The 17,758-nt window shown below is 44.8% G+C and overlaps 1 protein-coding gene across 1 annotated transcript in view; it reads left to right on the forward strand.

Moving 5' to 3' along the window:
* The first annotated feature begins 4,953 nt into the window (after positions 1-4,953).
* The window catches only part of LOC120944435 (vomeronasal type-2 receptor 26-like), a 32,089-nt gene continuing 19,284 nt past the window's right edge, over positions 4,954-17,758 (forward strand). The window contains exons 1-3 of the mRNA XM_040358498.1: positions 4,954-4,985; positions 8,576-8,693; positions 13,479-14,291. Of these exons, the coding sequence (XP_040214432.1) occupies positions 4,954-4,985; positions 8,576-8,693; positions 13,479-14,291 (963 nt within the window). The remainder of the gene's footprint in view (positions 4,986-8,575; positions 8,694-13,478; positions 14,292-17,758) is intronic.

Raw genomic sequence — 17,758 nt, forward strand, 5'->3', positions numbered from 1 at the left:
CCGCCGATGGATGCCGGGCAAGACACCAAAACTGTAAGTAGTAAAATGTAATAAAATGTTTTCTTACAGGATTTTAGGGTCAAAATTAGGGGTGCGTGCTATACGCCGGAGCGCGCAATACCCCGATAAATACGGTATAAAAAAGAAGAGAGGAGCCTCTAATGCCGTGTACACACGATAATTTTTCGGGTTGTAAAAAACGACGTTTTTCAGGCTCTAGAAAAAACGACGTTTTTTCCAACTTGATCATTAAAACGGCCTTGCCTACACACGATCGTGAAAAAAAAATGCTCTAGCAAAGCGTGGTGACGTACAACACGTACGACGGCACTATAAAGGGGAAGTTACATTCGGATGACACCACCCTTGGGGCTGCTTTAGCTGATTCTGTGTTAGTAAAAGATGATTCGCGCTTTTCTGTCTGTTACAGCGTGATTAATGTGCTTACTTCATTACGAACGCTAGTTTTACCAGAATGAGCGCTCCCGTCTCATAACTTGATTCTGAGCACGCGCGGATTTTTCACGTCGTTAAAGCCCACACACGACCATTTTTTACAACCCAAAAAACGACAACGTTAAAAACGTTGTAAAAAAATAGAGCATGTTCAGAAAAAAAATTGCCCGTTTTTCAGAACCCGAAAAATGCTCTGAAGCCCACACACAATTATTTTTAATGACATTAAAAAAAACGTCATTTTTTACAACCCCGAAAAATGATTGTGTGTATGCGACATAAGTGTAGCAATATGGTTACATTTAATGAAGGTACAACATTTAGCAACTTCTTGCTACACTTAAGCCCCGTACACACGGTCGGACTTTTGCCCAACCAACTTCAAAATCCGGCACTTTTCGTATTTGTCCGACCGTGTGTACGTTCCATCGGACCAACTTTTTTGGCTTCAATCGGACAAAAAGTTGGGTCTGTGAACGGACCAACTTTCTGTTCCGAAAAGTCCGATTGTGCAAAGTGCGACCGTGTGTACAGCAAACCATCGGACTTTTGGACAAAGTACAAATGCGCATGCTCAGAACCAATGTTAAACTCAACCAACAATAGCAGAAGTTAACCAAAGGGTGGCGGTAAAGAGCAAGTAAAACCACGTGATGTTGGGAAAGTGTTAGAAAAGTTTGCAGAAAAGTCCGAGCGTGTGTATGCTATGGGTGTGATCGGACAAATCAATTAAGACAAAAATCCAAGGGAAATTTTGTTGGATGTCCTACCGTGTGTATGAGCCTTTAGGCCTCGTACACACGACCGAACATGTCTGCTGAAACTGGTCCGCGGACCAGTTTCCGTGGACATGTTCGGTCGTCTGTACGGCCGACCGGACAATTTTCCGGCGGATCGGACAGGTTTCCAGCGGACAAATGTTTCTTAGCATGCTAAGAAACATGTCCGCTGGAAGCCTGTCCGTCGGACATGTTCGGTCGTCTGTACAACTCACCGGACATGTCTGCTCGGCCGAAAGCCCTCGCATGCGTCGAAGTGATTCGACGCATGCGTGGAAGCATTGACCTTCCAGGGTCGCGCACGTCGCCGCGTCATTGTCGCGGCGATGGCGCGGTCACGTCACCGCGTTCGCTGTCCACGGGAAATTTGGTCTGATGGTGTGTACAGCCATCAGACCAAAATCTGCCAGCGGACATGTCCGAAGAAAACGGTCCGCGGACCGTTTTCTTCAGAGATGTCCCGTCGTGTGTACGAGGCCTTAGAGGTGCCTCTCTTCTCTTTTATATCCTGTAAAAAAAATGCTTTGATATACAAGTGCTTTGGATTACAAGCATGTTTCTGGAATGACTTATTCTCGCAAACCAAGGTTTTATGTATATCCAGTTGCAAAAACATAACCCCTTCATAACAAATTTTAATTATTATTTAAATGATATATGTTGGTAAAAATGTACATATTATAGCAACTATTTCGTGTATCCAGGTGAAATAAATCTGTTTTTTTCAGGACAAATTGGGCTTTCAATTGGTGGTAACATCTCATGTTTTTTTTTTTTTATTATTATTATCAAAGGAAAGTTGACACAAAATAGTAAAAAAGTATATACATATATATATATATATATATATATATATATATATATATATATATATATATATATATATATATATATATATATATATATGTGTATATATATATATATATATATATATATATATGTATATACTTTTTTACTATTTTGTGTCAACTTTCCTTTGATAATAATAATAAAAAAAAAACATATATATATATATTAATGTAGTTTAGAGCTTCACGATTCTGGATAAAATGAGAATCACAATTTTTTTTTTGCTTAGTATAAAGATCACAAGTCACTTTTTTGCGCCTGATCTCCCGGACTTTGGGGACCTGGTACCGGCCGCCTGGACCCCAAACTTGGCACACTTGTGCAAAGTTTGTTGTCCGGGGGACCTACAGTTGGGGAGCACCAATTTTTCAAAGTCGGGCACCCCTTCCATAGACTCCCATGTTAAACGGTAATTTCTCCGCTAAATTTGGGGACCTGGTACCGGACGGCCGTAAGTCCCCCTACGGCCAGGGAACACTGATTTTTCAAAGCCGGACACCACTTTTATATACTCCTGTGTTAAACGTAAGTCTAGTTATGGACACAGTGAGGCATGGACACAGCGAGGCATGGGCACAGTCAGGGCTGTCTTAATGAGAGGGCACACCTGGGCACTGTCCAGGGGCCCCAGCTGCATGGGGGCCCCTGCACTATCCCCAAAGCAGCTGGTCCTTGAGCCCACGCTGCCCCGAAATTGGGGGTCCCTTGGTGGCACTGAGAGTGATAGATACACAGGCAAGGCAGTCTGCCTCCTACCTACTTGATGTCTGTTTACCTGCACTGTCATCACTGTAGGGGCCCCAGAGCATTACTTTGCTCAGGGGCCCATGATGCTATTAAGACGGCCCTGGGCACAGTAAGGCATGGACACAGTGAGGCATGGGCACAGTGAGGCATGTACATGGACACAGTGAGGCACAGTGAGGCATGGGCACAGTGAGGCATGGACACAGTGAGGCAAAGTGAGGCAGAGTGAGGCATGCAGATGGACACCCTAGGCTTATACTCGAGTCAATACGTTTTCCCATTTTTTTGTGGTAAAATTAGGCGCCTCTGCTTATATTCGGGTCGGCTTATACTCGAGTATATACGGTACTTTATTGTTTCTTTAATTTTTTATTTATTGTAGTGTATTTTTTCAACAAAAATTGCTTTGAAAGGCTGCTGCGCAAATACAGTGTGACATAAAATATTGCAACAACCGCCATTTTATTCTCTAGGGCGGGGGGTGTCAAACTCAATTTCATTGTGGGCCGCATCAGCATTATGATTGCTCTCAAAAGGGCCGGTTGTATCTGTAAGATTAGATGTCCAGCGCATCCCCTTCCCTTACATTAGATGTCAAGAGTCACCCCACCACCAGAAGTTGTGTCCCCCCCACTCTCCCTTACATCACAGTGCACCCCCTTTCCTTATGCTGCTGCTGGGAAGAAGCTGGATGAATTGCTTGAAAGCAGAAAGTAGGGGTCTGGAGGAGGACCAGAGGAGGGCTGGAGCTCTCCTGCTGCTGCAGGAGAGGTGCGAGAACCACATGAAATGGCCTGGAGGGCCGGATTCAGCCTGCGGGCCTTGTCTTTGACACCTGTGCTCTAGGGTCTCTGCTAAACATATATATATATATAATGTTTGGGGGTTCCAAGTAAATTTCTTGGAAAAATATACAGATTTTTAACTTGTAAGTAAGGATGAGCCGAACACCCCCCTGTTCGGTTCGCATCAGAACTTGCGAACACACCAAATGTTCGTGTGAACTTTAGAACCCCATTAAAGTCTATGGGACTCGAACATTTGAAATCTAAAGTGTTAATTTTAAAGGCTAATATGCAAGTTATTGTCCTAAAAAGTGTTTGGGGACCTGGGTCCTGTCCCAGGAAACATGTATCAATGCAAAAAAAAGTTTTAAAAACGGACGTTTTTCCGGGAGCAGTGAATTTAATAATGCTAAAAGTGAAACAATAAAAGTGTAATATAACTTTAAATTTCGTACCTAGGGGGGGTGTAAAGTCAGCATGTGAAAAAGCGCATGTTTCCCGTACATAGAACTGTCCCTGCACAAAGTGTCATTTCTGAAAGGAAAAAAGGCATTTAAAACCGGCTTTGCGGCTCTAATGAATTGTTGGCTCTGGCAATTACAGAGATGATTCATTCATAAAAAATAAAAATAAAAAAGCTGGGGGTCCCCCCAAATTCCATTAACAGGCCCTTCAGGTCTGATATGGATATGATATGGATATGGATATTAATTGACGCCGCCGTCAATTAAAAAAAAAAATGACGTGGGGTTCCCCCCAAATATCCATACCAGACCCTTCAGGTCTGGTGTGGATTTTAAGGGGAACTCCACCCCAAATTTAAAAAAAAATGGCGTGAAGTTCCCCCAAAAATCCACACCAGACCCTTATCCGAGCACGTTAACCTGGCTGGCCGCAGAAAAGAGGGGGGGACAGAATTCGCCCCCCCCCTCTCCTGAACCGCACCAGGCCACATGCCCTCAACATGTGGAGGATGTCCCCATGTTGATGGGGACAAGGGCCTCATCCCCACAACCCTTGCCCGGTGGTTGTGGGGGTCTGCGGGCGGGGGGCTTATCAGAATCTGGAAAACCCCTTTAACAAAGGGGACCCCCAGATGCGGCCCCCCCCCCCTATGTGAATTGGTAATGGGGTACACTGTACCTCTACCATTTCACGAAGGAAGTGTAAATAGTTAAAATACACACAGACACCGTAGAAAAAAATCCTTTATTAATAAAAAAAAATCCAACGATGTGAATCCACTCTCGGCCCGGGCCCCGCTCCAACGTTGTCTTCTATCCTGCGACGGATGATCTCTCCAGCGACGGACGGGTGATCACCGGTCCGGTTCAGCGATGAGAAGATCCATCCGTCTAGAGCACAGCAGGTGAGCTCCACTCTCCGCTGGACACAGCCCAGCGGAATGACGCGCTGGAGCTGTGACATTTCTTATATAGGGGAAGCGGCCACCCGTCACGTGATCCCGCCCCCTCTGACGCACCCTCGTACGTCACTGGGAAAGACCGGTCTTTACGATAAATGGTCATTTTTGATAAATGGCTGCATACATAGGTGACGGGTTGTGCCCTCTCTGCTGCTTTATGTAAATAGTTTTCTAGAAATGTTTCGGTAGTGGACTATGTATATATTGTATATATTCTGAACATGGATGTGTATTCCTTTGATTTCTGTTGAAGTTTTGTACTATGGTTTTGTTTTTTACTTTTGTATAAAATTGGTTGCTTGATTATTTTCAATAAAAGATCAATAGTGCTCCATCATTGGTGTCAATGGGAGGAATAGTGCTCCATCATTGATGTCAATGGGAGGAATAGTGCTCCATCATTGGTGTCAGTGGGAGGAATAGTGCTCCATCATTGGTGTCAGTGGAAGGGATAGTGCTCAATCATTGGTGTCAGTGGAAGGGATAGTGCTCCATCATTGGTGTCAGTGGGAGGAATAGTGCTCCATCATTGGTGTCAGTGGGAGGAATAGTGCTCAATCATTGGTGTCAGTGGAAGGGATAGTGCTACATTATTGGTGTCAGTGGAAGGTATAGTGCTCCATCATTGGTGTCAGTGGAAGGGATAGTGCTCCATCATTGGTGTCACTGGAAGGGATATTGCTCCATCATTGGTGTCAGTGGAAGGGATAGTGCTCCATCATTGGTGTCACTGGAAGGGATAGTGCTCCATCATTGGTGTCAGTGGAAGGGATAGTGCTCTATCATTCAGACTGAACCCCATCAAAAGGAATGTCACCTATCTATCCAGGAGGGAGGGTGGCTTTGGTATGGTCAACCCAGTTCTTTTCTTTTCACTGCTATTTCTCAAATGTAACATTGGTAATATGCTTGCAGTGGAACCCCCTGGATGGGTAGGCATATTTAGATCTTGGTTTAGGCCTTTTTTTATGACTTTGGGAAGAAGGTGGCCAAGTGAAGAATCGCAGGGGTCATTGTGGTCAGCTACCAGCCTATGTCTCTCCGTGCCTGAAGTTACTGCGGCAGTGGCGATTGTTGGCTGAAGATTTCAGATCGGTTCCAAGGAAAGCCCTTATGAGTCGATTCTTGAGCAAAGTCTTTCCTGACCCACTGGCCTTAAGGGATTGCCCAGGCCCAGTTTTGAGGGCAGGGTTAAGACTGATTAATTTGGATAGAGTACCCCCTAAATTTAAGGATCCGGCCTGGTTGTGCTTCCATGGGAGGCTCTATGTTTGGGGCAATTTGAAATTCCGCAGTGGGATGGATCGTAGCTGTCCTCGGTAGGAGTGTGCAGATGAGGAGGAGACTATGGACCATTTTCTGCTTTGTTGCCCCTTTAACATAGAAGTGTACAAACAGGTGGGGCGGGCCCTCAATGTTCCTTTCCTCTCCAGGCTGGGTTGTGCTGAGTGGGTGTACAGAGCATTCAATACTGGGGGAGTTTTTTGTTTGGATACACTTTTTTTAGTTAGCCTAGTAGTCCGTTTTTTCACCTGGAACACGCAGTGTCAGGTCAGCATTCGGCATTAAATCCTTCCTGTTGAGGTGCTGGTGTATGACATTTTGCATAAGGTGGGGAAGATTCGGGAGCTTGAGAGAGACAAGCGGGGTCAGGGGGCTTGGTTGAAGGCGTGGAGGGGTATCAAGCCTCCCTGACTGCCAGGAGTCTCTTTCCCGGGTGTGGCTGTCTGTCTCTTATCACCTTAGATTATTATTATTTTTTTTTATTATTAATTTTTGATAAATGGCTGCGTACATAGGTGACGGGTTGTGCCTCTAAGGCACTCTCTGCTGCTTTATGTAAATAGTTTTCTAAAAATGTTTTGGTAGTGGACTATGTATATATTGTAAATATTCCGAACATGGATGTGTATTCTTTTGATTTCTGTTAAAGTTTTGTACTGTGGTTTTGTTTTTTACTTTTGTATAAAATTGGTTGCTTGATTATTTTCAATAAAAGATCAATAGTGCTCCATCATTGGTCCCAGTGTAAAGAATAGTGCTCTATCATGGGTATGAGTAGGGGGAATAGTGCCCCATCATTGTTATCAGTGGGAAGAATAGTGTCTAATGCCGCGTACACACGACCGTTTTTCCTGTCATGCAAAAAAACGAAGTTTTTATCGACATGATTCCTCTCAAGGCTGCCTTGCATACATCCGTTCATGAAAAAAACGCTCAAGCAAAGTGAGGAGACGTAGAAAACACGTACGACAGCACTATAAAGGGGAAGTTCCGTTCGAATGGCTCCACCCTTTGGGCTGCTTTTGCTGATCCTCGTGTTAGTAAAAGTTTTGGTGAGAGACGATTTGCGCTTTTCAGTCTTTGTGCTTTTCAGTCCGTTACAGCATGACAAATGTGCTATCTCCATTACAAACGCTAGTTTTACCAGAACGAGCGCTCCCGTCTCATAACTTGCTTCTGAGCATGTGCGTTTTTTTTCCCCCTTGGAAAAGCATACACACAAGTGGTTTTTTTTGCAACGAGAAAAAGAACGACGGGAAAAACGACGAGAAAAAATAGAGCAGGTTCTAATTTTTTTTTGCAGGTTAGGTTTCTTGTCGAGAAAACTGCTATGGAGCCTACACACGACCGGTTTTCGTGACCGATGGATCTAAAAAATTGCAGTGTTCTCGTCATGAAAAACGGTTGTGTGTACTTGGCATCATAATTGTTATCAGTGGGAGGAATAGCGCCCCATCATTGGGATCAGTGGAAGGAACAGTGGCCCATCATTGGAATCAGTGAAGGAATAGCGCCCCATCATTGGGATCAGTGGAAGGAACAGTGGCTCATCATTGGGATCAGTGAAGGAATAGCGCCCCATCATTGGGATCAGTGGAAGGAACAGTGGCTCATCATTGGGATCAGTGAAGGAATAGCGCCCCATCATTGGGATCAGTGGAAGGAACAGTGGCTCATCATTGGGATCAGTGAAGGAATAGCGCCCCATCATTGGGATCAGTGAAGGAATAGCGCCCCATCATTGGGATCAGTAGAAATAATAGTGCTCCTTCATTGTTATCATTGGAAGGAATAGTGACCCGAGTGCCAGGCCAGGGAAGGGTCATGTTTTGCCTGCAGCCCATAGTTTGGTGGTCCCATGAGTTAAAAAAAACAATGGGTACTTAGGCACTATCACATGTTCTTCTATTTGGAAATCATATACTAAAGGTACATTGATTTACTGTTTGCTGTGTCACATTCAACTATGGAAATAAATCCCTGTTGGTCAATGAAAATTTACATTTAAAGTATAGGTCTACTTTACAATCTCATAGATTCCCCTTCTTGTGAAAAACATTTTACTGCCCCCACAGTGACGATCTGCGATCAATCTTAAATATTTTGATGTTTCGTTTTGCTATACACAAAATTAACCAGAATACAGAAATTTTACCCAATATTACATTGGGATATCATATCACGGACTCCTCTTTAGATACCAGTGTGGCTGTAAGAAATGTTCTACAAATTTTATCTGGACCACAAAGGACAGTCCCTAATTACTCATGTTCTGCAAAAGCCAAGTTGGTGGGTTTTATTGGAGACCATTATTCAGTGACAACTTTTCCAATGGCACAAATACTGGGAGTCTACGGATATACGCAGGTAAGTGTGTTTATTATATGTATATCCTCGTGTCGCACCATACAACCAATTAGAAAAGGTCGTAATGTAAAGTCAGTAAGTTTTTCTTTTAAAGGGGTTGTAAAGGTAAAAAAAAATCCTAAATAGCTTTCTTTACCTTTCACTTACCTCATCCTTCCATTTTGCTTTTAAATGTCCTTATTTCTTCTGAGAAATCCTCACTTCCTGTTCTTCTGTCTGTAACTCCACACAGTAATGCGAGGCTTTCTCCCTGGTGTGGAGAAAGCCTCCTGAGGGGGGAGGGGGCAAGCAGGCAAGTCAGGACACTCTCTACTTTGCAGATAGAGAAAGGAGCTGTGTGTTAGTGGGCGTCTTGACACTCCTGCTCACCGCCTCCCCCCTCAAGAGGCTTTCTCCACACCAGGGAGAAAGTCCCGAATTACGGTGGTGAGTTACAGACAGAAGAACAGGAAGTGAGGATTTCTCAGAAGAAATAAGGACATTTAAAAGCAAAATGGAAGGATGAGGTAAGTGAAGGAGGACTGCACTAAGGTAAAGGAAGCTATTTAGGAAAACAAATTGTACCTTTACAACCCCTTTAATTGTTATGAGCCAGTATCTTTTATCCCTTTCCTAACCAAGAATTCTCCTCTTGATTGGGATAAGGAAGAAGGAGTAAGGTTGGGTTCACATAGATGTAAATTGGATGTGGGTTTTCCCTCATCCAATTCACAGGACATGTGAGTGTGGCCGGCTATCAATAGAGCCGGTTCACACATGTCCAGGGCGGCCGCGGGTCCAGATTTAAAAAAAAAGGGTCCTGTGCGTCTTTAGGTCCGGGTTAGGTGTGAATTCAGACCAAAATTTGTACCTAAACCACACCTGTAGCGGTAAACAGAAACGCACCAGACCGGTGAACCGCAGCCACATATATGTGAACCTGGCTTTAAAGTGTTAGATGACAGTGGGTGAGATTTACAAAAACTGTAGCACTCAGAATCTGGTGACGCTGGGCATGGTAGCCAATTAGCTTCTAACTTTAGCTTGTTCAAAGAAGCTTTGACAATACAACCTGGAAGCTGATTGGTTTCTACGCAGAGCTGCATCAAATTTAGCATTTCACAGTTTTGGTAAATCCCCCTAGAGTGTAATAACCAGTTTTCTGTATATAATCTAAACAAATTTGCTCTTTACCTCCTGTGTCAGTAGGAAATGGTATGAAATGTTTTAACCACTTCCCTACCGGCCCATAGTAAAATGATGTCCACAAAGAACCTCTGCCGTTCAGAGTGGACGTCATATGACGTCCTGGGCTTTGTGGGGGGGATATCTGAATGATGCCTGCAGCTAGAGGCATCATTCAGATATCCTTCTCTTGTGCCGGCGATTCTGCACAACGTAAGAATGATCATAGCGGCGGTTCCGCCGCTAGATCGTTCTTACAGGCGGCGGGAGGGGACATCCCCCCCCTCCCGCCGCCATCCGGTGCCTCTCCGGGCTCTCCCGTGCCATCGGGGGCCCGGAGAACGAATCGTCCGGCGCTCGCAGGAAGCATAGAGATGACTGGTGACCAGATGGTCACCAGTCATCTCTATGACCGTCGGAGGACCCGGGCGCGATGTGATGACGTCACGCCCGGGTCCCCGTAAGTAAACAAAGCCGCGATTGCGGCTGCTAAGCAACAGCAAGCATGAGATCGGTGAATTTTTTTTCACCGATTTCATGCTTTCCAGCCTGGAGGAGAGATGTGGGGTCTTATTGACCCCGCATCTCTCCATAAAGAGTACCTGTCACACACATTCCTATTACAAGGGATGTTTACATTCCTTGTAATAGGAATAAAAGTGATCAAAAAAAATAAAAATAAAAAAAAAAGTGTAAAAAAAGAAATAAATATATATAAAAAAAAAAAAGAAATAAAATGTATTTTTTTAACGCCCCTGTCCCCGGTAGCTTGCGCGCAGAAGCAAACGCACACGCAAGTCCCGCCGACATATGTAAACGCCGTTTAAACCACATATGTGAGGTATCGCCGCGTGCGTTAGAGTGCGAGCAACAATTCTAGCACTAGATCTCCTCTGTAAATCTAAACTGGTAACCTGTAAAAATTTTCAAATCGTTGCCTATGGAGATTTTTAAGTACCAAAGTTTGGCGACATTCCATGAGTGTGCGCAATTTTAAAGCGTGACATGTTAGGTATCTATTTACTCGGTGTAACATCATCTTTCCTATTTTACAAAAAAATTGGGCTAACTTTACTGTTTTTTTATTTTTTTAATTCATGAAACAATTTTTTTCCCCAAAAAAGGCGTTTGAAAAATTATTGCGCAAATACCGTGCAAGATAAAAGGTTTCAATGACCGTCGTTTTATTCCCTAGGGTGTCTGCTAAAAAAACATATATAATGTTTGGGGGTTCTGCGTAATTTTCTAGCAAAGAAATTATGATTTGTACATGTAGGAGAGAAGTGCCAGAATAGGCCTGGTATGGAAGTGTGTATAACTGCCCTGTATGGAAGAGGTTAAGTTCTAGGTGCCTATTTATGAAAAAAAAAATCTAAGTATGAATACCCTAAGTATTGAGTATAATGGCCCGGATTCACATACAGCGGCGCATAGTTATGCCGGCGTAGCATATCGAATATACGTTACGCCGACGTAGCGCAGAGCGGCGAGCACAGTATTCACAAAGCACTTGCTCCCAAATCTACGCTGGGTTCCCTCGGCGTAACTTGTCGTAAGTGGCAGTGGGCGTGAGCCATGCTAATGAGGCGTGACCCCATGTAAATGATGGGCCGAGCGCCATCAAGATATGAATAACGAACGGCGCATGCGCCAGCTCATGGACGTATCCCAGTGCGCATGCTCAGAATCACGTTGAACGAACGCCTAAGATACGTCGAATCATTGCCTACGACGTGAACGTAACCTACGCCCATCCATATTCACGTACTACTACGTAAACGACGTAAAATACGACGGCTGTTCCCTGGTCCATACCTTTGTATGAGTTGTGCCTCATAGATGGGGAATAACTTTACGCCGGACGTAAGTCTTGCGTAAACCGTGTATATTAATGCGCTGGGCGCAAGTACGTTTGTGAATCGGCGTATCTCACTCATTTGCATATTCTAATCAATGGGAGCGCCCCTTGCGGCCAGCGTAAATATGCACCCACGATACGACGGCGTGGGAAACTTACGTCAGTCGGATGAAGCCCAGTTTCAGGCGTATCTTGCTTTCAGAGTCAGGCGCATAGATACGACGGCGCATATGTGCACTTACGTGGCGTATCTCGAGATACGTCGGCGTAAGTGCTACGTGAATCCGGGCCATTATGTTTATTTCCTGGGAACACAAGTTCCATCTAGTGGACATAATACGGTGGTGGCGGTCATCGTGATTGACGATAGATCTTCACCAGGGGACATTTTTTTTAACCACTTCCCTACCCCTGGACGTCATATGACATCCTGGAATTTCGGGGGGGGGAGGATATCTGAATTTGAACCTCGGCTATGAAACGCTCTACCCACAAACATCCACATGGAGGAAAACCATTTGGCCTTCAGGAAAAAACTTAAGACCCACCTCTTCTGAAAGATCAGGACAACACTGGATGGAAATAAGCACCTTGAGGTGATTTAGTTTGCATTTGCAGCGCTATACAAGTTACTCACTCTGAATGATGGATGCAGCTACAGGCATCATTCAGATATCCATCTTTTTAGCCGGATATTCTGCGCACCATAAGAATGATCATAGCGGCAGTTCTGCCGCTTGATCGTTCTTATAAGCGACAGGAGGGGACGTTCCCCCCCTCCCACCGCCATCCGGTGCTTCTGTGGGCTCTCCCGTGCCATCGGGGGCCCGGAGAACGAATTGGCCGGCGCCGGCTCACGACGATAGAGATTTCCGGTGACCAGATGGTCACCAGTCATCTCTATGACCGTCGGAGGCCCGAGTGCGGCGTTATGAAGTCACGCCAGGGTACCCGGAAGTAAACAAAGCCGCGATTGCGGCAGTCGCCATGAGATCGTGATTTTTTTTTCACAATCTCATGCTTTCCAGCCTGGAGGAGAGATGCGGGGTCTTATTGACCCCGCATCTCTCCATAGAGAGGACCTGTCACACACCATTCCTATTACAAGGGATGTTTACATTCCTTGTAATAGGAATAAAAGTGATCAAAGAAAAATATGTAAAAAAAGTGTAAAAATAAAAAAAATTAAGTAAAAAAAAAAAATGTAAATGTCCCCATCCCCAGTAGCTTGCGCTCAAAAGCGAACACACGCGTAAGTCCGACCCACATAGGTGTGCACAGCCTATAGTATTAGGGTTTGCACCCCAAAGCTCAGACACACATGGGTGCCACCTGCTGTCACAGGGAGAAGGCTCTGTCGGTGGGAGACAGTTGATTGGGAGCATATTTTGTTACATCCTACGTATAGGTGTAATGTGTTCCTACAGTTGAACCTAGCCTTTAATATAATTGGGGGCATTTACACTGGCCACTGGGACCCCAACCCCCCACCTGGTGCCACCCCTGGATAATGCTAATGCACACGGGGTGATTAGGGTGTGCCCAGGCACACCCGGCACACCCTGTGCGCAAGCCTATGCCGACCCACATATGTAAACGCCGTTCAAGCCACACATGTGAGGTATCGTTGCGTGCGTTAGAGCGTGTGCAGCAATTCTAGCACTAGACCTCCTCTGTAACTCTAAACTGGTAACCTTTAAAAAAAAAAAAATTTAAGTACCGGAGTTTGGCGCCATTCCAAATATAATTATTTTGATTCACAGATCAGTTATGGAGCTACAGACTATTCCCTTACAGATAGAGCTCTTTATCCTCATGTGTTCCGTACAGTTCAGAATGACCATGCCTATTTGTCGGCCACAGTTAAGTTGATGAAACATTTTGGCTGGACCTGGGTTGGAATATTCACAACAAAGGATGATGCCGGTGAGAAAGAAACAGACACTTTAACAAAGTATATGAGTAGCAATGGAATCTGCGTTGAGTATAAAATTTTATTTGGAGTAGGCACGTTGAATGAAGATAAGTCCCTTGAAAAAATTGTCCAGGAAAACATTGCTATTATTCAAAAATCGACTTCCAGAATCATCGTAGTGTGTGGATCTTATGTCTACATCAACACCGTTTTCGCTCTTTATGTTGGTGCTATTTATGATAAAACATTTATTTTTCCTCCTGTTTGGGTTTCCAGCTCATCAGTGCATTTGTTGGCAATGGTTGGCATTAATGGTAGTTTGGCGGTGGAATTATACCCGCTGTTTTTTCCAGATAAAGAGCATTTCTTTGATGGGATCGACAAGATGAATAGCACAAATAATTCACCAGGTTCCAAATATTTTTTAACGATTGCAAAGTGCTTGTCTGAAAACAGAGGAAAAAGGGAAATAGTATGCAGAATACAATATAATTATTCCGTGCATCATGAATTTTACCCAAATATAGACAGATTTCTGAATCAAGGGGTGGCGCCACGCATTTACTACGCAGTAGAAGCCTTGGCTAAAGCAATTCATAATATGCTTCTATTCATTGACGGAAAATCTGATGATAAGCAAAATCATTATTATAAACATGAGGTAGAGTACACTGGATTACGCTCCTTGGATTACGCAAAGTAATAATGATATCACTTCTAGAGTGGAGATTGTTCAAATATCAAAGTGCAGATGTGTTCAATTTGAATACCCAATCATGTGCAGGGAAATAAAAAAAAGTCTTGCCGATGGTACTGGGCCCCGGCACCACACAGCTCCTGCTTTCCCGGGGAGTACTGGTAGGTGTTTCCGCAACTGTAGACAGCGGGGCAGTGTTGCCAACCGCCAGTATTTTCACTGGCAGCCAGTAAAAAATGGGAACTTTTCTCCTGCCAGTAAATGCCAGTAAGAGGAAAGGGTTGCCAGTAAAAAATATGGCTGTGACACTTGGCTCGGATCTGTGCATATGCAGCTTGGGTCCGGAGCCAGCTAAGACCATCCAAGTGCCTGCTACAGTGGCCCAGATTCTCAAAGGAGATACGCCGTCGTATCTTTGGCCCCGTACACACGGCCGAGGAACTCGACGTGCCAAACACATCGAGTTCCTCGGCCAGTTCAGTCCTGGAGCCGCCGAGGACCTCGGCGGGCCGAGTTCTCCCATAGAACAACGAGGAAATAGAGAACATGTTCTCTATTTCCTCGCCGAGGTCCTCGTCGGCTTCCTCGGCCGAAAGTGTACACACGGCTGGGTTTCTCGGCAGAATTCAGCCAGAAACTCGGTCGAAAGCTGAATTCTGCCGAGGAAACTGGTCGTGTGTACGGGGCCTTTGAGTCTGGGCGGTCGTATCTATGCGCCTGATTCTTAGAATCAGTTACGCATAGATTTCTATTAGATCCGACCGGCGTAAGTCTGTTACGCCGTCGGATCTTAACTGCATATTTACGCTGGCCGCTAGGGGCGTGTACGCTGATTTCCGCCTAAAAATATGTAAATCAGCTAGATACGCGAATTCACGAATGTACGCCCGGCCGCCGCAGTACAGATACGCCGTTTATGTTAGGCTTTTTGCGGCGTAAAGTTACCCCTGCTATATAGTGGCGTACATGCGGCGTACCAATGTTAAGTATGGCCGTCGTTCCCGCGTCGAATTTTGAAAATTTTACGCCGTTTGCGTAAGTCGTCCGTGAATGGGGCTGGACGTCATTTACGTTCACGTCGAAACCAATACGTCCTTGCAGCGTACTTTGGAGCAATGCACACTGGGATATTCGTGAAAAACGTCAATCACGTCGGGTCACAAGTTATTTACATAAAACATGCCCCCCTGTTCCACATTTGAATTAGGCGGGCTTACGCCGGCCTATTTACGCTACGCCGCCGCAACTTACGGAGCAAGTGCTTTGAGAATACAGCACTTGCCCGTCTAAGTTGCGAAGGCGTAGCGTAAATAGGATACGCTACGCCGGAACAAAGATACGCCGATCTACGAGAATCTGGCCCAGTGTGTTCGGGTGGTGCAGGGAGGAGGGGCAGGCCTGGTGGAGGCGGTGTCTAAATGTGTTGTGTGATGTCATGGTGCAAGGGAGCCGAGCGGAGTGGCTGGAGCCTCCTGGGTCTGCAGGACAGGAGTAAGGCAAGCCAGGGGCGGGACTGTGAGTGCTGTTTGGACTGGAGGGGACTGAAGGGACCACCTGGCATGGAGAGAGACTGTCACTATGACTTAGGTGGGGATGTGTCGTGTCGGTAAGGTGTCAGCATCATCTGTGCTGCTGCACACTACTGTCAGTATCACTGTGAGAGTCAATTTCATGAGTGCATTGCCCATTCTAATGTATTGCCCTCCAGAGTCCTCTCCCTTAGCTACTTACTTACTAAATCGAAAATAAAATAAGAAATATGCTTTTTGCCTCAGTTTTTTTTAAAATAACAAACATCTCATACTTACCTCGTTTGTGCAGTTGGTTTTGCACAGAGTGGCCCCGATCCTCGTCTTCTGGGGTCCCTCATCGGTGCTAGTAGCTCCTCTCTTCTCAAGTGCCCTGTCAGAGAAGCGATCTCCTTTGGGACACCCATGCGGGCACGCTCCCGAGTCCTGCTTCTGCGTCTATTGACACAGAAAGCTGGACTTGGCCCCACCCACTTCATTGGATTTGATTGACAGCAGCGGGAGCCAATGACTGCGCTGCTATCAATCCATCCAATCAGGACCCAAAACACTGGCTTTTGCTGGTGTTCTCGTGCCCGGCGTGAGATAGAGGGGGTACAGGTAAATAAAATGAGGGCTTGGGGGGGGGGGTGCTGCAGCATTACAGGAGGTTTTTCACCTCAATAAATAGAAGTGGGGTTAAAACCCCTTTAACATCTACCTTACATCACATTTCTAATTGCATATTGTAGCCTGTGATGCATTTGCATATATGTCTCAGTTTAATTCTCCCTGCTTGCCATGTGTGATTCAGTCCTCGGCTAACAGGTTATTGAAGTGCTAATGTCCCCTCACTATTTCTAAAGGTTAATTGATCTATTGTGTTGTGTGAAGGAGATCTGTGTTTAAGTGGCTTGTGTTAATTATTCTGATTGCTCCATTGTGGTAATTATCTCTCTATATGCGGGGTCGAGCTGTCTAGTTAATGTATTCAGTACAACTAGTAATTAGCGTCACTGATGTCATTGTCTAAAGAAATGTGTCTTCAAGAATCGGCACCGAGATGTCTGCCTGTCCTCTGTATGAAGAGCCCCCACTGTGTGATTAGGGGGGGTGGAGATTTCATTGTTGCTTCAATGTCTTGGACTGTATAAAAAGCTGAGAAGAAAACCATTAAAGTCTGTCTTGTTCCAGCAGTAAGCTTGTCTCATGTGTGGCTTTTTGGGGCGACTCCAGGAATATTCCTCCTTGTGGAATATTGGGGTGATTTTCGTTATGGGAAGAAGGGAACGTTGACGGGGATATCATTGTAATACCGTCACATAGCCTAAATACTGGAATTTGAAACTAAAACTGTAATTTTATAACTTTTGTACTTGCTAGTAAAAACTTGTCTGTGCCAGTACATTTTGGGTGTCTTGTCAGTAAATTTCAATCTGGTAGGTTGGCAACACTGTGGCGGGGTGATGTCATACATACCTGGTGGTCCTGCCCAGGACTGGTGGGGTTCTGGTCTAAGGTTTTTGGCTTACTTCAGACCCTTTTCCATCTTAAGCCATGTACACACGATCGGTTTGTCTGATGAAAACAGACCGATGGACTGTTTTCATTGGACAAACCGATCGTGTGTGGTCCCCATCGGTCTTTTTTCCATCGGTGAAAAAACAAATAGGACATGTTTTACATTTTTCCTATGGAAAAAAAAAAATTATAGAAAAATCCGATCATCTGTGTGGAACTCCATCGGAGACCTGTCATGCTTTTTTTTTTTTTTTTTTAAACAGTGTCAAAATAAAAATAAAATAAAGTAAAACAATTAAGTAAAAAAATATTTTTATAAAGCACCCCGTTCCCGACAGAAGCGAACACATACGTGAGCAGCGCCCACATATGAAAACAGTGTTCAAACCACACATGTGAGGT

This window comes from Rana temporaria, chromosome 1 (assembly GCF_905171775.1).
Source record: "Rana temporaria chromosome 1, aRanTem1.1, whole genome shotgun sequence".
Taxonomy (NCBI): domain Eukaryota; kingdom Metazoa; phylum Chordata; class Amphibia; order Anura; family Ranidae; genus Rana; species Rana temporaria.